Source organism: Salmo salar, chromosome 09 (genome assembly GCF_965601325.2).
Source record: "Salmo salar chromosome 09, fSalSal1, whole genome shotgun sequence".
Lineage (NCBI taxonomy): Eukaryota > Metazoa > Chordata > Actinopteri > Salmoniformes > Salmonidae > Salmo > Salmo salar.
The window spans coordinates 146686799-146710689 of NC_138299.1; the positions used below are offsets into that span (position 1 = coordinate 146686799).

At 40.7% G+C, this 23891-nt stretch overlaps 2 protein-coding genes across 7 annotated transcripts in view; both read left to right on the forward strand.

Annotated features, from left to right (window-relative positions):
* Positions 1-3419: 3419 nt before the first annotated feature.
* Positions 3420-5717, forward strand: LOC106613173 (forkhead box protein L2). Its single transcript, XM_014215167.3, has one exon. The coding sequence runs from the start codon at positions 4010-4012 to the stop codon at positions 4925-4927; it is 918 nt and encodes a 305-aa protein (XP_014070642.1). The 5' UTR covers positions 3420-4009; the 3' UTR covers positions 4928-5717.
* A 15009-nt stretch (positions 5718-20726) lies between these two features.
* Positions 20727-23891, forward strand: part of LOC106613172 (phosphatidylinositol 4,5-bisphosphate 3-kinase catalytic subunit beta isoform) — a 74424-nt gene continuing 71259 nt past the window's right edge. For all 6 annotated transcript variants that reach the window (XM_045724730.2, XM_045724733.2, XM_045724731.2 and 3 more), the window contains exon 1: positions 20727-21140. The gene's annotated coding sequence lies outside the window, so the exon portion shown is untranslated. The remainder of the gene's footprint in view (positions 21141-23891) is intronic.

Here is a 23891-nt window from a genome sequence, read left to right on the forward strand (position 1 = left end):
CGAGGACAGGAATTTCACTCTTTCAAAGTGCATTAAAGCTGAGGGCCGGTTAAGAGTTGGCGCTGCCATGTTTGGTTTGTTATCCTATAGTAGGCCGACAAACGGGCTTTTCGACACACACAGAGGCGTATTCACGCGCTCTATATATTTTTGGTGTTGTTATTTCTCTGTATCATTGTGGTGGTTGCCACTAATAATCGGATAGTTTATTAATGTCGTTGTTCATATTATTATCTTGACTTCTACTTACAGAAAACTATAACAACCTCGGTGAATTTACGACGTGATATATCATTACTGCAATGCACGTTCTGAGAAGCCTCAACAGAACCCAGTCAGCTGTGGAGTTGTTTTACATTGTATCTTTTTATTGCAGTAAGCGTTTATTCGCCGATGATTGTTGGGGATCAAGAGAGAATTTGAGAGGGATTTGTAGAGGGTGTGTATTTATCTAAGAGCAAAACATAGGCTACCCTGCGTCTATCTCATGGCTCTCTCCTATTCTCTCTGTTGTACATCAGTGATACAATTTTCTTTGCCTATGGTTTATTGCATGTACGCATTTTTTGGTCCAGATAGGCTATGAATTCGTTCAATATAACAATTGAATTGTTATTTAGCTTAAACACTTGGTAGTAGGCCTAGTTAATTCGTATGCATGTTACGTCATTTAGTTGAATATTTGAACATATCCTTCACCAAATGATGAGTGCTCATTAGTAATGAGAACTCCTATTGAAATCAGTCAGTCGTTGAAGAAAAATGATGCCTGGTGTTTTAGACAGTGTAGCCTAGCTTCAATAGTATGTCCCGAAGCTATACCCATCTTGCCCTCTATACAACTATTCTCTTTCTGCACCATTTTATTGTGAATATTTTCGATGATCCCCTTGGTGCATTCTTGGTTCATTGAGACTGTTAATTTGTCAGCGCGCCTCAACCATGTCTTAGCACAGTGTAAAGGTTATAATAGGTTCATATTCACCTTATTTTATCAACCAAAAACGTTCCTTCATTCACTTTTACCCAATTTAAAACGTGATATAAAGAAAACAAGCGACAATCGAATTAACATTCCTCAGCGCGCTCTAAAGCCAAGCTATAGTTCAGGTTACACATTGGCCTCGCGCTAGGGGTGTTTACTGATTCTTAACATGTTTATTTACAGCTTGTTGTGACGTGACGCGCGTGACTGTGGCAGCCAGGCCCAGATGCCGCGCGCAGGTGAGCGAGGTGTCCCGGGGAAAAGTCGACCTCTCCTGCAGTCGTTTGGTGTGAGACTCAAGCAAGCGTCCAGAGTTCCAGTCAATAAAAGGTATGTATTATTGATCAAAATAAACAATCTTGTGGTATTCAGAAAATGTTAGATGGAAAATAGAAACCATATAAGTGCCATTAATGGCTGATATATACCTATAGGCCAACACTTGGTTCCAATACAGTAAAATCTATTTTGCCAAGAGATTCCTTGAAATCAAAAAGCGTTCCGACTGTAAACCATGCAGGGCATAGACAAGTCCTGACCTAGGCAACAATACATGATTTATTGTCACTGGAATGCTAAACCGTTTTTCTAAATATTCCAGTTTTAACAAAAACAGTTTTTAAAACAGATCTACAATTTTAGCCTTGAGTTTGAGACTTTGTAGCCTTTTAAACATTGTTTTGAAATGCTCTATTTTGTTTTCCTTCCCACGATGTTCCAAAATGATTTTTTTAAATCGTTTTCTTTTCGTTTTATTCAACATTCTGAACCTTAAGTAGGCCTACTGGTAGTCGAATGGTGTTATTACAGTCATTGGTGTTATTGTGCAATAGACATTACTGCCACTGTTGTTATTACTGATTGTTTAATAACAATTTGATAATAACAAAATGATTGTATGAAAATATCTATGATTGTTGACTGTTCAGCAATTTTTCTTCTCTCTATCAATTTGTGTTCCATCTTCTAATCGTCATGGAGTTGAGCGCATGGGAACAGAAGGGACCAGCCTTTCTCCGCAACAATAAAGAAGACTAAACAACACCCTAAATCACGAGGTATTACTAAACACACGGGCACTGTCAGCACTGCCCAACGAAAGGATCGAGTTGTGTGGTGTCTTCTTTGTTTTCACTCACTTAAAAATCACGTTACCGCATCTGTGTCGCTTTGTTAAAGTAGAAGGTGAATGAAGTATAGGCCTGTATTCACCTCGATTTAAAATAATAAAACCATGTATGCTTGACTTTTCATGTGTGTTTGCTATCCAAAATATATTTGTAATCTTTGTGAAAACGAATGTTTGGGCATTTTGGTGAAATGATATCCCCAAACACATTTAACTTGACCATGCATAACACAACACTTTCAAAATATGTAGCACTCAGTGGAGGTTTTATAGCATATTTATCAACAAAATACGTTCCTACACATATTTGGTGCATTTTTCCACACTCATGCAGAAATCTAAGATTTGATTGGCCTTTCTATGCATTGTAGGCCTATGAGAGACTATGTATGATAATGCATTGTTATTGTTATTTATTTCATTGCTATTTGTATAAGTTGACACCCATTTTAAAAGTACTCTTACAGTAAAAGAAACCACTTCATTTATTTTGTCGACGCTATCTGAACTAGACACAATTAATCAGAGTAATATATTTTCAGCATATGTTTATGGTCCAAAAACATATGTGAAAAAATTAATCAGGAACCTGAGAAAAGTCTTTCTTTTAGCGCTGGAAACTGCCCTCTGTATCCTCAAGTAATGGCGCGCTGAGAGACGGTTGGCTCTTACTGCTGTTCAGCTGTTCCCCGGCGAGGAGAGCCGGGGCTTCTCTACAGCGGCCGGCCGGGTCCAGACTGTGGGCCGGTGGCGGGCGATGACACACATGCCAATGCTGTTCCACCTGCGTAAGCTCTCATAGCACGGAAATACCATCCCGGAGAAAGCCGACGGGACCCACATGGGTGGCCAGGGAAATGTATACCCCCTCCATACACCTCCACCACAACGCCTGCTAATTAAGCGGCACTATCAATCCAGGTTTTCTGCGGCTGCTGCAGACAAGCGGGCAGTAGCTAATGAGGCTTCAGCCTGCAGTCAGACGGAATGCAGTAACATATTGAGGTAAATCTGAGGGTATAGGCCGAGGCTATTTACTTACAATAGCTGAAAATACTATTTATATTAGGCCTACCTTGTTTTATCATTGGACAGTATTGAAAAGTGCAGTCAATGCAAACAAAAATATGATCAGTTATGAATAGTCGATAGGCTATTAGTTTGTACAAACTAACTATAAGTCAACATAAATACAGGAAGTAACAGTTGGCTATTTTGTCAAATATAACTGTGTCCCATGCAACAAGTGCTTTTTAATGGCATTGAAATTCAGGAAATTATTTACTGTACCTTGAAGTTCTCTTCCTCTTAATCATTTATATTTGACACACAAACTTTTCTCTAAGCTGTTTCTAATCATTTGCAAGGAGTGGTATATTGTCTAAACCACACTACGACACATGTTATTTTTGTACAGTGTGTGAATAGGAATATTTATTTGATCATGTGAAGTGGGCAGACAAGAGAGATTCCTCACCACGCAGCTGTAAACCAACAGAGGCGGAACTCGTCCAATGCGCACAAATCACAGAACAGTACGTCACACGACGCACTGGAGAGCTACGGCCACTATCAGGCCTACCGCCTGCCTGTGGAAAAAAAAGCGAAAAGGGCTGGGCTAAGAGAGGAATCAAACCACAACCTGGGCTGCGCTGCCATCACAAACCAGTTTGGGAGAAAGTATGTTCTAGAGGAGAGGCTAGTGCCTAACAAGTCCCAAACTGTGGCTCAAAACACGGATTTCTCTGCGCGCTAAACGTTAAGGAGGCAGCGTCAGAGTTTTGTATTGGAGTCCATTTTGAGGTGCTACGGCTAATATCCTTTTCTGCAAGTGTAGTTAATCGCGTTTGTTGTTCTTTATTTGTGCTGGATTTGTTTTTGTTTTGGTGTGCGCAATGATGGACACTTACCAAAACCCCGAGGATGACGCAATGGCCCTGATGGTCCACGACACCAACACCGCGAAGGATAAGGAGCGACCCAAGGAGGAACCGGTCCAGGAAAAGGGTTCGGAGAAAACGGACCCGTCTCAAAAACCACCATATTCGTATGTGGCTCTCATTGCCATGGCCATCCGGGAGAGCACAGAGAAGCGCCTGACTCTATCTGGCATTTACCAGTATATAATCACCAAATTCCCTTTCTACGAGAAAAACAAGAAAGGCTGGCAAAACAGTATCCGGCATAACTTGAGTCTGAACGAATGTTTCATCAAAGTTCCTCGCGAGGGAGGCGGCGAGAGAAAGGGGAATTACTGGACCCTTGACCCGGCGTGCGAGGACATGTTCGAGAAGGGAAACTACAGAAGGAGACGTCGAATGAAACGTCCCTTCAGACCTCCACCGACCCATTTCCAGCCCGGGAAATCCCTCTTCGGCGGTGATGGGTACGGCTACCTGTCCCCTCCAAAGTACCTGCAGTCCAGCTTCATGAACAACTCGTGGTCGCTGGGCCAACCGCCCACCCCGATGTCCTACACCTCCTGTCAGATGGCCGGTGGCAACGTGAGTCCAGTAAATGTGAAAGGACTGTCCGCTCCCTCCTCATACAACCCATACTCCCGGGTGCAGAGCATGGGTCTCCCCAGTATGGTGAACTCTTATAACGGCATGAGCCATCACCACCACCCGCACGCTCACCATGCCCAGCAGCTGAGCCCCGCGACCGCTGCGCCGCCCCCGGTCTCCTCCAGCAACGGAGGTGGCCTGCAGTTCGCCTGCTCCCGCCAGCCTACCGAGCTCTCCATGATGCACTGTTCGTATTGGGATCACGAGAGCAAACACTCCGCATTACACACGAGGATTGACATTTAGAGTTTACCGGAGGGTCACTTGTAAAATGGACTCTTGTGAGAGAAAGACAATAAGTCTATTCCTGTGTATGCAAACCAGAAACAAAATAATTTTAGAAGAGACAATACTATGACGGGCTCTTTTGATCCAAATAATGTACTGAAAATCCATATGGAAAGACATACAAGTGGGGATGGTGAGAGAATTTTCAAAAACTGGAAATTGTGAGATTAAGTGGTCACGACTAAGCACGAGGTAGCAGAACTTTTTGTTGCATTGGACAGAAGGCCGTGCTATTGTATGTTATATTTGTACAATCCGACCAGTTCCCTATTCACGGGGATACGAAATCCATGAAAACAAAACAAACAAATAAAACCCTCTCCCTGTCTTGGAATGTTAAACATCACCTGAACGAGTGATCATTTAATTAGAACTCCTACGTATTTGAACCAGTATAGTGCACTGAGCGGACTCCAGCAAGACCAGGTGAAATGTTGATTCTTTATTACCGTGTCACAGTTCTTACTCGGGATGAGGTGGGGAGACAGAGCACCGTCAGAAGGAGCAATACCAAATATGTGTTACTTCGGGGGTCATTGACTTTTTAGGCTTCGTGACCTTTGATAGAGATGGTTTGGTTTCCGATAACATTCAGTCCAGTGCCAGATTTTTTTTTAACCTTTCTTGTTTTTTATAAACGTAATTATTTTTGTCTCATACATGTTGAGACCATGTTAAATTAGCACTTTTCCCTCTTTTTCTAGTATTTGGAATTTCTTAATAAACTTGTATTTCTTTCAACGTAAAACATTGGTCATGAATTAATCCTTATTTGTGCAAAAACGGTATTGTCTAAACCACAAATTTCAACAATTATCAACGATAATATTATGATCATTATTATTAATATTATTAGTATGTGGTCTATCACTAAACAAATGCATGGCCATTATTATCAGGTGTGCAACGTAGGCTTAGAACTATACATTCCACAGATGAAGTTAATTGGAATTCTATCCGTGAAAGTTGTTCACTTAGGCCTAAACCCGAATGTATATTTTTGTCTTGAAAATGTTAATGTTAAATTCCAGTTATTTCAACATTTTTGGCACGTAAATCCTTTGCGTAAAACATCTCCAAATATCTAGCAGATGGGTTATAAGGCCTAACACTTTTGTACAGTTTAGCTAAAGTTTAGTTTAGTGGGGAGTTGGTTGGATATTTCAGTTTTATACACTAAATATATATTCTTCCATTCGAAAGTAGTTTTGGGAAATGCCATTTAATTCTAAACCATTAGAGCTGCTAAGCTATTAATTAGACCTTCATTTGATTCCAGTGCCAACCCTGTTGCTTAACACATGGAAACAGCGCGTGGCCTGCCCCGGGAACTTGCATGCATTACAACTATTGGCCAACATGAAAGCGTGAACTTCTGTCTTATCTGAATAGTCTACATTCATTATTAGAGTTACCAAATACATCTACGGCAACTCATTTGTCAGCAGAGTGCAACAATTGAAGAGAGAAAATCAAAGAAAAAGCTGTGCGTGTTTAAGAAGACGTTGTGAACTTCTTAGAGGGTATTTTGGCAGTCGTTGTTCCGAGGCCGAACGCTTAGCAGAAACAGATGCTGCAGAAGTTAAGGGTCGCCATCCCAGTCATTCCATTTAATCATTATCCCCACATGATGCAGGCTAACCTACATTATGTGTTTAAACTAATCGTGGCTTCAGCTCAGTGAGCTTTTCCAAGGAGCATGGAGGGTTTTTTCTGTGTGATTATCATCTGCTCATGCATAATTGCGCAGTGGCACTTGATTATTACTACTGTATTATTATTAGTATTATTATAAATGAATGTTATTATTATTGTTATTATGATTATTATTATGGCCTGTTATTATCATTTACAAGAAGGTGAATTTGGTGAACCAAGGAGTTTGGTCGTGGATGAAGTCGAAATAATTTTGCCATCCACCCTAAACACATGTTCTGTTACACTATGGAGTTTACCATTACTGCACGATTATTATCTAAAGATTGACGTGGACTGACGTGTCTTACACCTTGCTTGGCTGTCAGTTGTGTTGTCCAGATATTCTAATAAATTATCCTAAGGCATGTTGGCCAAATATGTTCAACTTATATAGCCTAGACCTTTATGGGCCTATCTGCTGGAAATCAAGCTATTTGTATTCATTTGAGCTAAGACCATTTCTTACATATGAGCTAAGACAAGTGATGTGTGAGTGGGCTGGGTTGAGCGTAAAGTAATGGATGGCACCATACTGTTTTCCAGCATCTTTTGCTAAACAAACCATAAAACATAAAACGTAAGCCTGTAGGCAATATGTCGTGTCGTGAACGTTTTAAACTTATTTAAATCTCTCCAATCCCTACATTTAACAGACCTACAGGCTACAAAACAATAGCATCCGCCTAGATTGAAACGCTGTTTCATGTTGATGCCTAAATTGCTATGGTCTATCACTGGAGAATGATGTTAGAACTTTACACACGTCTATCCAACCCTGTCGCTTTGGTCTGAACGCGCTGAATCCGATGGAGGCCTACGTGCACTTCCTCGTGAGGCCCAATAGAGCCGTTGCCGACCCTTGGGGCAGTGACGCTCTTGAAAAGAGACGTGGTGACGAGTGAAACGCTTTCAATACACGTCTATTCTCAACCCTCTTCCACCTATTATCCATTTCATAACACTCAAGTTCATACTCGAAGAGTTATCGGGTGACTATTGTATGGTTTAAAACGTTTTTACAATGATGATTTAAAAAACATAAGGATTAATAATTTCATAATAGCATTTTCATTGTTTTGATTATTATGAATATCATTCATATCACTATTGCAGCTCTGAAACCAATTCCTTTTCAACCATTCTGCCATTATTTTCGATTTTACGATAGGCTGCTGATACCACCAAGCCTAAATGGGGTCATATAGGTTTGGTCATGCAATAGGCTCTTATTAATGTGATGTCCACTTTCAGTGCGTTTAAGTTCGAGCCTTATTTTAGACTGACAAGATCCTTATATGACTGTAGACAGTAATCATGCAAAAGTATATCATTCACCTTGATCCACCCCCCGCTCCATAGCAACAACGTCCTTGGCCCCATCGCAGCGTCCTTCATGACATGCATATTACACACTAACCATAGGTGAGAAATGGAGTTGTGGTGTCGAACCGTGTTTGCTACAGTTTAAATAGTCACTATTTTTTTGTGGATTAATCCCTAAATAATTATGCTTGCTTACTAAACTAAATTGCCTAGTCAATTTGACAATATGGGCATTATTCAGTTAAGTTCGATAAAATACAATTCCATTTAATTCATTACATAAAAAACAATGCTTGGGAGTATTTTTATACATACAAGTTAACACAAGTTGACATTAATATATTATAAGCAAATACTTGTTTGCTTGATATGCTTGTATGGATGCAAAAGTGATGCTCACAGAGGATATTGTGACCCTTTCCTTAATTCGTTATTCATTGTGCGGGCAAGGTGAGTCACGAAAAGAGCACCTGTCCCTGTCGTTTGTACGCTTGGAGAAGATGATTATGATGAAAATGAAACTCATGACTTATTGACCTATATAGTGTTTTCCCCGTTATAGTCTATGCCTTGAAGCACTGTTGATAGACAGCCCTTGTATAAAAAGCAGTTTTATCATACTGTCAGCAGGTGCATGTTTATCAATAGGCCTAGTGCCACTTTTGCATCGTTTTACTTTCCGCTGAAGTTCCTCGGTTGAAAAGAATGGTGTAACGCATTAGCCCACCTTTGTAATCACATGTGTATAAGGCAAAATGTAGATACATGCAGACCAACAGAAATGATAATGGTTAACGTTTTTAGCTTTCTGTGTGGGCATATTCCATAACTGGAGACTAGATTGCATATGAGCCTATGTAGCGTATTGAACTGTGTGTATAGAGGGAGCGACAATGCAAGGTTGAAATGTAGGTCTAGCTGTGTATATTTTCTGCTTCTTCACATTAATGTTTTGTAAACAACAAGGAGACAAGGGCAGTGTATTCTAAACAGGCTTCTTAAATTAATAAATACAACGTTTCACGAAAAATAAGGCATGTTGTCAGCGACCTGGTAAATGAACCATCTTCGGAGATAAGCCTGCATTTAGCCGGCGATATGTAGTTTATATCTTGCTTTGTCTATTTATCCAACTGAACGTATTAATACATTCGTAAAATTAGGATTATGATAGCCTATATTAGAATAGTATAATAATTATTATTGTTATCTTTGCTATTTTCAACATACAATATGTTTTATTAAGTGTTACAATTCCACAGCCAACATTCATGCTGACGATATGAGCAGGCAAAGGATTCTGAGTATGTCTAAGTATCCGTATTGAGGAGCCGAACATGTCGGGTAAAACAATGTCCTTGCACATGCAACCGTAGAGTTGCGTTTTGTTTATTTACATTTGTTGAGTACATGCTTTGACAAAGACATGACCAATGCATTTTAGGCCTACTTTAGATGTTGCAATAGATCTTTCTCTTTTAGTTTACTGTTAGTACAGTATGCAGTGCCTTCAGAAAGTATTCACACCCCTTCACTGGCCTACACACTGGCCTACACACAATACCCCATAATGTCAGAGTGGAATTATGTTTTTAGAAATTTTACAAATTAATTAAAAATGAAAAGCTGAAATGTCTTGAGTCAATAAGCATTTCAGGAGTAAAAATGTGCTTAAACAAGTCACAAAATAAGTTGCATGGACTCACTCTGAGTGCAATAATAGTGTTTCACAAGATTTTTCATTGACTACCTCATCTCTGTACTCCACACATACAATTATCTGTAAGGTCCATCAGTCAAGCAGTGAATTTCAAACACAGATTCAACCACAAAGACCAGGGAGCTTTTCCAATGCTTCGCAAAGAAGGGCACCTATTGGTAGATGGGTAAAAATACAATGGGTAAAAATGTAATTAAAAGCAGACACATCCCTTTAGGCATGGTGAAGCTATTAATTGCACTTTGGATGGTGTATGAATACATCCAGTCACTACAAAGTTACAGGCGTCCTTCCTAACTCAGATGCCAGAGAGGAAGAAACCGCTCAGAGATTTTACCATGAGGCCAATGGTGGTTTTAAAACAGTTACAGAGTTTAATGGCTGTTAATGGTAGTTACTCCACAATACTAACCTAATTGGCAAAACATGCATCCTGTTTGCAACAGGGCACTAAAGTAATACTGCAAAAGAATGTGGCAAAGAAATTTACTTTTTGTACTGAATACAAAGTATTATGTTTGGGGCAAATCCAATACAACACATTACTGAGTATCACTCTCCATATTTTCAAGCATAGTGGTGGTTTCATGTTAAGGGTATGCTTGTAATCGTTAAGGATTGGGGAGTTTGTCAGGATAAAAAATAAATGGAGTGAAGCTAAGCACAGGCAAAATCCTAGAGTAAAACCTGGTTTAGTCTGCTTTCCACCAGACACTGGGGATATGAATTCACCTTTCGGCATGACAATAATCTAAAACAGAAGGCCAAATCTACACTGGAGTTGCTTACCAAGAAGACAGTGAATGTTCCTGAGTGGCCAAGTTACAGTTTTGACTTAAATCTGCTTGAAAATCTATGGCAAGACATAAAAACCAATTTGACAGAGCTTGAAGAATTTAAAAAAGAATAATGGGCAAATGTTGCACAATCCAGGTGTGGAAAGCTCTTAGAGACTGTGGAAAGCTCGCTGCCAACTGTAATCGATGCCATGTCCTGAAGGAGTCAGGAAATGCGTTAAAAACCAGCCACTAGAGGCAACAGTGAGCGCTATTACCATCAAGTAGGCTTGGGTTTTGGGAGTTGTGGACAAACCTTAACCCCTAACTTAACCATTGGGAATGAATGCCTAAACTTGCATGTTCAATCCCAGTGGTAGACTTTTTTTTAATCCTATCCCAAACCTTAACTTCAAAATTTGACATTTGGAGTAACGAAATGATACTGAGCAAGAGGAGTCAACCCAGGGTGTCAAAAACAGTCCCATGACTCCGGATCCGAAGGTCGTATGTTCAATCCCAGTGGTTGACGCTCATTTATTTATTTTATTTTTTAGCCCTATCCCAAACCTTAACCCTTAACTTAAATATTAGGAACTAATCCCGAAACGTAATGGTTTAATCATATCCAAAACCTTAACCCTTAACTTCGAAAATTCACATTTGGAAAAAATTGAATGATGCAGGAGTTGTCAACCCAACATGTCAAAAACACTTCGAATTTTGACTTTTGGAGCAACTTCGAAATTTGACGTTTGGAGAAACGTGGATCAACATCAGAATCTGAAGTAAATTTGGGAAAGCCGTGAGATCTTGTTTGAACACAAACCATACATTTGCGCATGCATGTCTTTGTTCAGTGTGTGGGTGCGACAGGTGTGCATTTTAGCAGAAAGGTTGCCAGTTCAGCTGAGCTGAGCCAGACGCGAGGGAACAGTGGTCCTGCATGCAAGATGTCCCTCGGCTGCGGGAGATAAGACTAGCTCGAATCAGGAATTCCTCGCTCCTTCAGCGTAAAAATAATTTTTAAAAAGTCTAGTGTCACACACTATATGGAACATGCAGATGCGGTAATTGCCATATTATTAGGACATAGAATAAATTATATAGTCATTTAATATAGAGTCATTTAATAGTCATTTAACATAGAGTAATTTAATTTAATCGGATCTCGATGGTCAGTGCTCTAACAGGCCTATTCAATCTCTCTTGGAAGCTCAGTGATTTGATCATTTAGGAGAGCGACAGCATGTCCCGAACATGTCATACCTTGGGTTACGGAGTAGGCAAAAATGAGGTACCATAGTAGCCTGGCGTTTAAATAACTATTTATAAACATTTGATCCATATTACCAACAGAAAGCATGAAACATATGAGTGCTTATAAAACATTTGTCAAGTACACAAACTATTATGGTGGCACGTGTAAAACTATCACAACAATGCTTGCGTCACTTCACTGAAGAGGATTTCATTTGAATAGGCCTCACGTAGAGTCCAAATTATATCCACATGTCCAAATGTATACGATCCCTTTAATTGCAATGCAGTACATATTATTCCTGTAAGTTTCTCATATACATGAATTCAAAACAGTTGATTATATCAGGAGTTCACTGTATCTTAGCTGGAGAGTCTTTCTCAGCATTATGGAGCGTTGAATCGAATTAGCATACGTCAACAATGTGTAAACCTATTAAGCTACGCGAGGCTTATGCACACTATTACGCAAATTAGGATACCATAATAATAAGAGATGAAAACTATTACAAAACAAAAACAAATAATCATATCGGTACAACATGTAAATTAGCCTAATCTTAAACTTTCTGCAAAACAAGGCTATTGAGCGTGCTCTTCTGACTAGGCCCCCAATGTAGCCAACATTTCAGTATGGAATGTAGTTAAATCACAACTCGTAAAGCCTTTTTCATGAAGTAAAACGTTTATTTTTATGATGATGATGATGAGCATCATACTCAAGTCAGGCACAAATCTGATATTTTTTTACAACCTTAGCTTGTCGGTCGATATAGCCTATATGTCTGGTACAGTGCATTCAGAATTCTACCCCTTGATTTATTACATATTTTGTTGTGTTACAGCCTGAATTCAAAATGGATTAAATATGTTGTTTTCTCATTCATCTCCCCATAATGACAAAGTGAAAACATGTTTTTAGAAATGTTTGCAAATGTATTGAAAATTAAATACAGAAATATCAAATTTATATAAGTATTCACACCCCTGAGTCAATACTTTGTAGAAGCACCTTTGGCAGCGATTACAGCTTTGAGTCTTTTTGGATAAGTCTCTAAGAGCTTTGCCCACCTGGATTGTACAATATTACAAATTCTTCAAGCTCTGTGAAGTTGATTGGTGATCATTGCTAGACAGCCATTTTCAAGTCTTGCCATAGCTTTTCAAGCCAATTTAAGTCAAAACTGGAACTAGGCCACTCAGGAACATTCAATGTTGTCTTGGTAAGTAACTTCAGTGTATATTTGGCCTTGTGTTTTAGGTTATTGTTCTGCTGAAAGGTGAATTCGTCTCCCAGTGTCTGTTGGAAAGCAGACTGAACCAGGTTTTACTCTAGGATTTTGCCTTTGCTTATTTTTTCTGTTGCAGTATTACTTAAATGTCTTGTTGCAACAGGAAACCAGAAGGTACAATTTTCTTTTTTTCCCGGATAACCAGGGCCACACTCCAACACTCATTTACAAACAGCGCATTTGTGTTTAGTGAGACCGCCAGGGATGTTCTCTTGATAAGTGGTGAATTGGACCATTTTCCTGCATGTCCTGCAGGAATGTAAGGAGTACTTTTGGGTGTCAGGGAAAATGTATTGAGTACAAAGTACAAAGTACATTATTTTCTTTAGGAATGTAGTGAAGTAAAAGTACAAGTTGTTAAAAATAGAGTAAAGTACAGATACCGCCCCAAAATACCTAAGTAGTAGACACCTTTGAAGTATTTTTACTTAAATACTTTACACCACTGGTGTGTGTGTCGGTGTGAGAGGAATGGGGGTACACACATGCCTTGCATCCAATGGAGGGGGTCGAAGGGATGTTTTTATTATTTCTTTATTATTTCATGATGAGGTGAAAAGGTTTCGCACACTGTTTGGTTTGGTTTTTGCGTGTCTTTCCATTGAGCACCCAGTGAACAACCGTGATTATATCCTTTGTTGTGCTCTCAGAGATGACAGATTATAATCAAAAGGACGAATGAGGTCAAATCATTCTCACATAACACATTTGACCCTCAAGTTCCTCCTCCATCCAACCCCTCTACGCCAGGCGTACCTGAACTCGTTTTGGGAACGCCTGTGTGCGTGCGTCCATCCCCGGCTTGTGAGGTGACAGGCGAGTGCGGCAGCTGCGAACACCAGGGCACCCCCGGAAACCCGAGTCACTCACAGGTTGCCGGTTTCCCAATGTTCTCACACAATTGAATTTATGGCATTCTTGGGAATGTTTGAGATTTAAGCGCAACCGTTTCCATTTGGACGCAGCGCACATCACCCCACACCCATTGAAAAGGAGAGTTGGGTCACCACTGTTTGGTATACACCAGCTCGAAACAGGAAAATATGCAAAGATTTGATTCGCAGAAAATCCGGCAATTGTTAGGATCAGCGTGAGTTTTTCCCCTCCCTTGTACCAGAAATACTAAAAGTTAATTCGGTCCAAAAGCTTTGTCCTATTTGTATGACATTGCAAACACGGTTTTAGTTTTTTTCTGAACATCCCTTGGTGGATCTCCAATGTAATCTACTTGTCACACTGATCTACGTGATGTTTTCAGTTACAGTGGATTTTTATCCTAATGAAAACCCAGAGAAACAATAAATTACATGAAATAATACCCTAATCCACCAAAATAATAATGACGATGTGTTTTGATACACCACGATAGATTATAAATAGGAAATACACACATGGGTTTGTTGACAGGACCCTCGGCCAAAAGAAGACAGAAGTTCATTAAACGTATATAATTAATACGTGAATATAAATACGCAGGATGAGTTGTCATCCACTCAGGGAGAATGACTGACCGTGTGCCCAGGGTGACATCACGCACCGACCTCTCTCTGTCCCCGCTACAATGGGGCCACCAAAATGTCACCTCGCACCACTGCCAAGGAACAGGGCATGTATAGGGCGTGTATAGGCTATGGTGCTCCGCGCGCGTCTACAACTAAGTCTGGAGCTCCAGAAATGTGGGGTAACACTAACGGAATACTTATAAGTGATTAATTTATGTGCATTTCGTAAATATTTCCTATTTGTCATTTACAGAAATAATTGGCATATGGGTTGAAATTGTAGAACTTCGAATAGTTGTATACCTAGGACTAGGCTATATGGCCATCTGAAATTCAATGGAATATAGGCTAGTTTAGGATACATCCATGTATCACCATGTTCAAACTGCTTGAATTCTACCTACACACAATCTGCTGAATTACCACTGGTTTACAACTGAATGGCAGAAGTGGCTGGCCGCTTCTGCAGTGGCGGTTCTAGACCATTTCAACTGGGGGGGCCAAGCTGGGGCCAGTTGTACTGTTAGAGGGGCCAGTTACATTAGACGTTATTGTTGTCATATCGTTTTCTTCACTGCATTGCAGGCATTAGCAGGCAAAAGACCATGTTCATAATCATTCAACAATTTATTAGCATTTTCTGCCTAATAATGGATGTAAAAAAAGAATGATAGCAAAAATTAGTTATGTAAAAATTATTTCATACTCCACATTTAGTGGGGCCACAAGGGGGTCCAAAATTGTTGTCACATGACCGCTAGTGCGCTTCTGCAAAGGGAAATGCGATACACTCTAAAAAAGCACTTCCCCTTCTCTTGATTATGAGCTCTAAATTGCTTTGTCGGTTTTTAAATGCGAATCCTTTTCCCATAGTGCCTGTTGATGGAGGCTATTTTTAACCTCTTCCCCTCCTTGTGCTTTAAGAAAACTTCTGGTGAATTGGCAAGAGTAGGCTAAGCAGCTCTCCGGGGCCATTTCTAATTTCCACGGATTAATCGTGAAACCTGGGACCCTTGGGGCCCATTATGGCTCAACACCTGCTAAACAGAATTTTAATTACATATTTGTATTGTTTAGTTTCAGGTATTTGTCTATATCCATTTTCATTGGGAAATATTACATATTAGGCTTGCCTGACGACTCACCCTGAATTTAATTCCTCAGCTCTATCGATCCTACCGCCTACATATATTGTCTGAAACTGCTATTCTAGAAGTTGTTTGTGTGAATTTAAAATGAGGGGCGTTGTACAAAACGAATTAATCAGCGATTAAATCATCTCTAACAAATCTAACCAATAAGAGCATCAAAGTGAATAACTTGATCATGTAAGCCTGGCCAAACCAATTGGTTTCTGGGACCAATCAGAAAGGACAGAATGTGTTCCCATTCTACAAATTCGGGGAGACTCATCATTGAGAAGAAACGTCAGTTGGCTGGAGCAATGTGGATGGGGTTGCCAGGCTCACTTGGGGTTTTGTATAAGGATAAAACTGAGTAAAACAAGCATATCCTTAGGTGCCCCTTTACCACAACAATTATAATATCTTGACTTTGAATGTTGTTGTCCTAGGGCTGGGGTGCTGGTCAGTGTTTCCAATTCACTCCTTCTGTACCCCTGAAAGAGTCTGTTTACACATACCAGTTTATGGCCACATCCATTCTCTAGGGGCACACCCCTGTAAACCATTACACGTTGCATGGTTCCATTCTGTGTTCATTAAATGCTTCATTAAACCTCACTGATACAGGAATTATTTTGAAAAATGACAAGCATATCCAGGCTAGAGGTATAGGACCAGGATGTAGTGACATGGCACTATGCAGGTGCTTTAACTAGCCCAGTTAAAATACAATAATGCATATAATTGCATGTTGATAACATGATTTTCATGAGTTATGTCATTTATTTATGTACTGTACCATCAAAAACAATGAGGATGTCTCTCCAGTGAGTCTTTCTCTCCATTGGCTGTGTATGGGCATAAAACAGGAAGTTTGCCTTAAGCTTGACCCTGGGTCTCCGACTCTCCAATCAAGCGTAGCCTCGTCACATCCCAGATCACATCACAGTACAATCCAATTTCAGCCACAGAAACAACGTATTCCTTTCAAACAATTACATACCTCTTGGCAAGGGCTCACAATTAAACAAATGATTATATTTTGATACCCGTAATTATATGCATTCGCATGAGGTCTCCTTTGAAGTCCAATGTGCTTTTTATTACACGCTTATCTCGTGTTATGAGATTATGCAGCGAGCATGTTTGGATTGAGTTACGGTACATTTAATTGAATAAGAGGAGAATAACTCCGTAATAGAAGCATGCTGGAGTCAGCCATACAGCGATCTGGCCATTCCCTTTGAGCCCGGATTATGTTTAGCAAATTTAAGATAATGAGAATGTTATGAGGGGGCTGCCTATGTAGGCCATATGACACATGACACAGCCTGTCCATGGCTCTGGCCAGCTTCACAGAGCAGAGGGTTTCCTTTGAAAGACAATCTATTTCATTAGTCTCCCAGCTTGCCTCAGAGGCTGGGAATGGTTTGGAAAGCTGCATGTGAGGGCTGCTTGTATATAACCACCACTTAATCAAACAACGGGGGTTCAGTTGGGGTATTGTATTCAGTGGGGCTATCCTCAAATTGGTGGCATTTTTATTATGATGTTTTAGAGGCATGTATTACATTCCCACTGTAGGCTGCTGTCTCCCATGCTGAAGTGGTGGAACCAAAGTTGCCAAGTTTCATTTTTTTCCTTTTTTTCAAATTCACCTTTATTTAACCAGGTAGGCAAGTTGAGAACAAGTTCTCATTTACAACTGCGACCTGGCCAAGATAAAGCAAAGCAGTTTGACACATACAACAACACAGAGTTACACATGGAGTAAAACAAACATACAGTCAATAACACAGTAGGAAAATAAGTCTATATACAATGTGAGCAAATGAGGTGAGATAAGGGAGGTAAAGGCAAAAAAAGGCCATGGTGGCGAAGTACATACAATATAGCAAGTAAAACACTGGAATGGTAGGTTTGCAGTGGAAGAAAGTGCAAAGTAGAAATAGAAATAATGGGGTGCAAAGGAGCAAAATAAATAAATAAATAAATACAGTAGGGGAAGAGGTAGTTGTTTGGGCTAAATTATAGATGGGCTATGTACAGGTGCAGTAATCTGTGAGCTGCTCTGACAGCTGGTGCTTAAAGCTAGTGAGGGAGATAATTGTTTCCAGTTTCAGAGATTTTTGTAGTTCGTTCCAGTCATTGGCAGCAGAGAACTGGAAGGAGAGGCGGCCAAAGGAAGAATTGGCTTTGGGGGTGACCAGTGAGATATACCTGCTGGAGCGCGTGCTACAGGTGGGTGCTGCTATGGTGACCAGCGAGCTGAGATAAGGGGGGACTTTACCTAGCAGGGTCTTGTAGATGATTTTGGCGACGAGTATGAAGCGAGGGCCAGCGACCGAAAGCGTACAGGTCACAGTGGTGGGTAGTATATGGGGCTTGGTGACAAAATGGATGGCACTGTGATAGACTGCATCCAATTTATTGAGTAGGGTATTGGAGGCTATTTTGTAAATGACATCGCCGAAGTCGAGGATCGGTAGGATGGTCAGTTTTATGAGGGTATGTTTGGCAGCATGGGTGAAGGATGTTTTGTTGCGAAATAGGAAGCCAATTCTAGATTTAACTTTGGATTGGAGATGTTTGATGTGAGTCTGGAAGGAGAGTTTACAGTCTAACCAGACACCTAGGTATCTGTAGTTGTCCACATATTCTAAGTCAGAACCGTCCAGAGTAGTGATGCTGGACGGGCGGGCAGGTGCAGGCAGCGATCGGTTGAAAAGCATGCATTTAGTTTTACTTGTATTTAAGAGCAGTTGGAGGCCACGGAAGGAGAGTTGTATGGCATTAAAGCTCTTCTGGAGGGTTGTTAACACAGTGTCCAAAGAAGGGCCAGAAGTATACTGAATGGTGTCGTCTGCGTAGAGGTGGATCAAAGACTCACCAGCAGCAACAGCGACATCATTGATGTATACAGAGAAGAGAGTCGGCCCAAGAATTGAACCCTGTGGCACCCCCATGGAGACTGCCAGAGGTCCGGACAATAGGCCTTCCGATTTGACACACTGAACTCTATCAGAGAAGTAGTTGGTGAACCAGGCGAGGCAGTCATTTGAGAAACCAAGACTACTGAGTCTGCCGATGAGGATGTGGTGATTGACAGAGTCGAAAGCCTTGGCCAGGTCAATGAATATGGCTGCACAGTATTGTTTCTTATCGATGGCGGTTCAAGAAGTGACTTGATCATACTTATAGTATTTTATTCATGCATGTATACATATTTACATTATTAGGCTTACTATTTTACAAATGTAATAATGAGGGGTAGGGGTAAAGTTTTTAGGTTTCAGCCAATGAGGGAAGCTTACATTCAATTCATTACTTTTACTGAATGAAAATGAAGCATGCTCTTGGCCATGAACCTGGCCCTACAAAATATATTTAGAGGTTTTTGGGATAAAGGTTGATGCACTTGCTAGGCTGCTATGTACTGCCCTCTTCTGGAATTAAATATTATTTTACACCAAATAATGAAAGTGCTTCTTGAAGTTCAATAGTGTGTGTGTGTGTGTGTGTGTGTGTGTGTGTGTGTGTGTGTGTGTGTGTGTGTGTGTGTGTGTGTGTGTGTGTGTGTGTGTGTGTTTGAGAGAGTGAGACATTGGAGTGCCATTGGAATTGGTAAACATTTCCATCCATCAGATTAAAGCTCTAGGAGAAATGTCTCACATATTCCACATGTTTATAAAATATGGGGTCATATTAATTTAGTGATGTTATTTCTCAATCAGTGTTATAGGTCATATGAGTTTAGTAATGTTATTTCTCAATCAGTGTTATAGGTCATATGAGTTTAGTAATGTTATTTCTCAATCAGTGTTATAGGTCATATGAGTTTAGTAATGTTATTTCTCAATCAGTGTTATAGGTCATATGCGTTTAGTAATGTTATTTCTCAATCAGTGTTATAGGTCATATGAGTTTAGTAATGTTATTTCTCAATCAGTGTTATAGTCACCCACACATTACATCCTATTCCCCATACAGTGCACAGCATTTGGCCATCTCTGGAACACTACTGGTTAGTTCTGAGACAGCCAGCCATTATCTCGTTTCCTAAACTCACTCATGGGGTGTGTTCAGTATGACGGTGTTCAACGTTGATTTAAACGGAAACGGTACTAAACGACCAGTTGAAAATCTTTGTGATTATGGCGGTCCAGAGGGGGATTACCATATGGTATGCTGCATTGGTTTTGCTATTTCAAATGGTCAGACCCATATTAATCAGGCCACACTTTGTTGCAAACTTACCAAAAGGGAGCAAACGTACCTCAAAGGCTGTTGAAGAACGATGCTCACTGTTTTGGGGAAACCCGTCGTTCAGTACAAACCTTCACTCAACGTAGCAAACATTGAATCGAACTGAACGCACCCCTGTTCTCGGTCAAGAATGACGTAAGAAAATGTATTCGTTTATATAAGCAGGCCAGCAGGGGGCGACACAGCTCTTTCATTAATCGGTTACTTTTCTCCCTGCTTCAACAGTGGACTAATGTATCTGACCAAATAATATTTTTTTTCCTGCGTTTTGCCACTGTGCTTGACAAAATATGATTGATCAGAGGACATACGACCAAGTTGCCAAAGGGTCAACTTGCTGCCCCTTCAATTGATGATGAGGCAACTGACTTGTGTTGCATGGTGCAAACATTATTATTCAATTAATAATATCTAACAAATACCCCTGGCTTACCATTACTTTCTTTGAGACGGTTTAAGTCATAACCATGATGAATCATGTAGCCTAGTTTAATGTGGACTATTTGGGGCAACATGTTGGTTATGTAGGCCTATTCATAGTAGGCTAAGCTATATATTAATGCACTGCCTTTACAGTTATTAGCATTCAAAATAAGGCATAGTGTACCTATTATTTTAACACAGCATCACAACTAGGCAGGCACCAGCTGGCACAGAAAGCCCGGAATAATGACTGGCTCAAGTCAACACGCGACCCCCTCCCAAAATAATACACCGGGATAATCGACGCGCCTTCGGCAACGTTGGAATGTTTCAACTGGCAAATTCCACTCGCGTTTTTCCCCCCATCTCAATTAGTTGGAGAGGTTTCAGAACTTTGTGTTTCCGGGTGAAATCTCTGGCCCGAAGTTTCATGCCGGGGATACGAACATAGGAGACGCAAAGCCGGCTGAGCACTAGGCGGCTGCAAGAACAGTGTAGGCTACGCAGGGAGGGGAGAGAATAAGAAAAAAACGAACAGCAGCTGAGCTGTGCGTTTCACCTTCTGAAAAACAGGAAGCCAACGCCGATCTGCCTACCTGGCCGCATTGTCCTGCAGGGAGAAGACAGCGGGCTCTCACGGCTCTTCTTGCCACGCATAGGCATATTATTTTCCTAAAGCCGAACTGTCGTTCTTGTGGATTCAATCGAGAGAAAACAACTTAACTAGGCCTATTTCCTCATTTGTACGGTCGTTATTTTCCTATTCCCAACAAGAATATAACTCAAGGTAAGTCCCTGGCACAATTCCTTCGCTACCTAGAATTAGTAGGCTAGAGTACATGGAGTCATTGGGCAAATCGACCGAGGTGGAGTTGAAGTGTTACGTTGTGTCGAGACCTCACCCAGATTGTTGTTTGAAGTTATAAACCACATTTGCACTTTTGTCGGGAAAATATTCCTATTTTTGTTAAACAATCGGCAACGTTTCGAAACGAGTTTCATGATTGGTTTGCTCTCTGAACACCCTCATCCCTACTGTTCTCATCCGTTAAGTATCTTCCACACCAGGGACCATGTGTACTACAACCCCCCCGAGTTCGGTAGACGATCCAACATATCATCGGATTGTAGTCGTTTATTAATATGGGCCGTTGAAAGCAGCGACATGTTTAATCTCAAAATGATTAGGCTATTTATTTACAATGCAACTGGGTATGTTAAGTGTCGTTTTCAATTTTTCTTTGGTGACTTGTCATTACTCGGGTTTGACGCAGTCGCTGCTGCTTTTCGCCTGTTTCTCATCTCAGCCTGTACAGAACCACGGGTTGACTCAGCCTACGGACCACACGGTGGGGACATGTTTAAACTACACTCGGTAGCATCGTTTTTCTGTCAGGATGTATTGTTTATGTAATCTATGCCTTCGCGGTGTCAAACGGAAGGGAATCCCGCCGTGGAACATTGACAGAGTGGTAAAATAGGGCAAGTCGCATCGACCTTTGTCTCGCGGTAGTTTTAAAACCGGGAAGTTTCTGGAGAGGCTGGGTAGAATTGAGCAGTTCACCGGTGGATAGTGCATTTCGGGAGTTGAGTCGTGACTGCCAGCCTGTCAATGCCGTTATAGATGACTGTCTGCCATGTCCCCAAAAATGTATGAATATGTTATTCAAGTAATTGTAGTAGCACATTGTCATTTTCGCCAGACCTTTTTGCCCCACTTTGTCAGCTTGTAGGCCTCTGCCAGCACTTGGATAGGCTACCTCCGATCACACTTGGTGACAAAAAACAAATGTCTAGTACTATAATTCCAACTGGCCTATGTCTTTGAGACTTTGATATAGTTATTGCTTAGCCAATGTGATGACACCTTACCTGTCTTTTAAAATATTAGTTAAGTGTCGTAATTTTAGATGCAATTTCACTTATATTTCATGAACTCAAATGCTCACGCGAGTTTGAGCATGTATGTATCTCAGATTTTCTCCCTTGGGCAGCAATATGAACCTTTTGGGCGACCTGACGAAGTTAACATAGAAATATAAGTTATAGATCTGTCATTCTCGTTGAAAACAAGTCTAAGACGTGTTAGATCTGTCATGTGCAGTATTTCTATGCTTCCCTGTCTTAAGTTTCATTTTTGCATCTTTTACTTTAGGTTGTGTACACCAGGTTTAAACAGCTGAAAATGCTGTATTTTTGGTTATGGTAAAGATATTTTACAGTGATTTAGATGGCACAATGATTATACTGTTTTGTCACATATACTGAAATTCGGCAAACTATTTGAATTTTAGCGACCAGGAAATGGTGGAGCGATTTTTGAATAGTGCATTTTTAACTAGGCCAGGTCTAATTATTTGGCAGCATATTCTATAGTGGTTAAAGTGGATACAGTGTGTGACTTAGCTTCACTGTATGACTGAGATGTGTACATTTGGTCCACACACCTGTTTCACTCCCATTCAAGATAAGACAACGGAATTGACACGTGTTACAGCTCAGACATTTTTCTCTCTTCTTTTTTTTTTTTTTTACCATCTCACTCCACACACAATTCCCATTGCTCTATTATTGTCTAAATAATCATTGGATTCAGACTGTGTGTGTGCAGTGGTGTTGGTTTTGTGAATCAGTGCCTGGCTGGGACCCAAGCACCATGTGACAGTAAGTCAGTAAGCTTCCCAGCCGGACGAGACGAGGGAGCCATGATGTCACAGGTCAGGGGACCGTCAGGGACACAAATAGGAGTGTGTGTCTACTATAGTGTGGCTATGAGAGCCAATTACAACACACACACACACACAGCCCCCCGGAGCACTAACACACGGGGTCTAGGGAAGAGGTGGTGGCGACTGGAGCCATGAATGGAGCATTTCTCTCAGTCATGTGAGAGAGAGCTCTGTTCCTCCGAGGGGGCAATTTGTCTGCATAAACACTTAATACACACACTTGACTTATTTCCACATACAGTACACAAGCACAGACACGCACACCGAAACACACAGTTATAGTAGCTGTGCTCTACACACACACACACACACACACAAACACACACACTATTTTAAGAGTTTGCCCAGAGGGTGGCCATGACTGCAGAACAAATTATATTTCAGAGCTTTAATGCACTTATTGGAAAGAGAGGTTAGATCTGAATTGTCTGTGAGTGATAATATTAAACTATTATAAGTGTTTGTGTGTGTAGCCTCGTGATTGCACTGTGTTCAATAGTGCAGAAAGCGAGGATCATTAGTGAACATGTCATGATTTAGTTGACATTTGGAGCACTGATTGTACACAGATAATTATAAGTATTTACTGTAGCTTCTCATTGAAATGAGTGTCTACTAATCAATTGGACTTCTATTTAGTTCTCTCTTGAAGGATAGTGTTATTTTGAGTTGGTCTGTTAACCCTGTGGGAAACAGAGGGGAGATTTTTAATCTGGCAGTGGGCCAGGCTGCCCCATGTTCGGCGGGGCTGTTCTCAAGCCCCCTCTGAGGTAGTGGGGTGGGGGGGGGGGCACTGATAACACTACTGA

What these genes read in the sequence shown, in the direction of transcription:
- LOC106613173 (XM_014215167.3), top strand. Translation starts at nt 4,010, where the DNA reads ATGATGGACACTTACCAAAACCCCGAGGATGACGCAATGGCCCTGATG.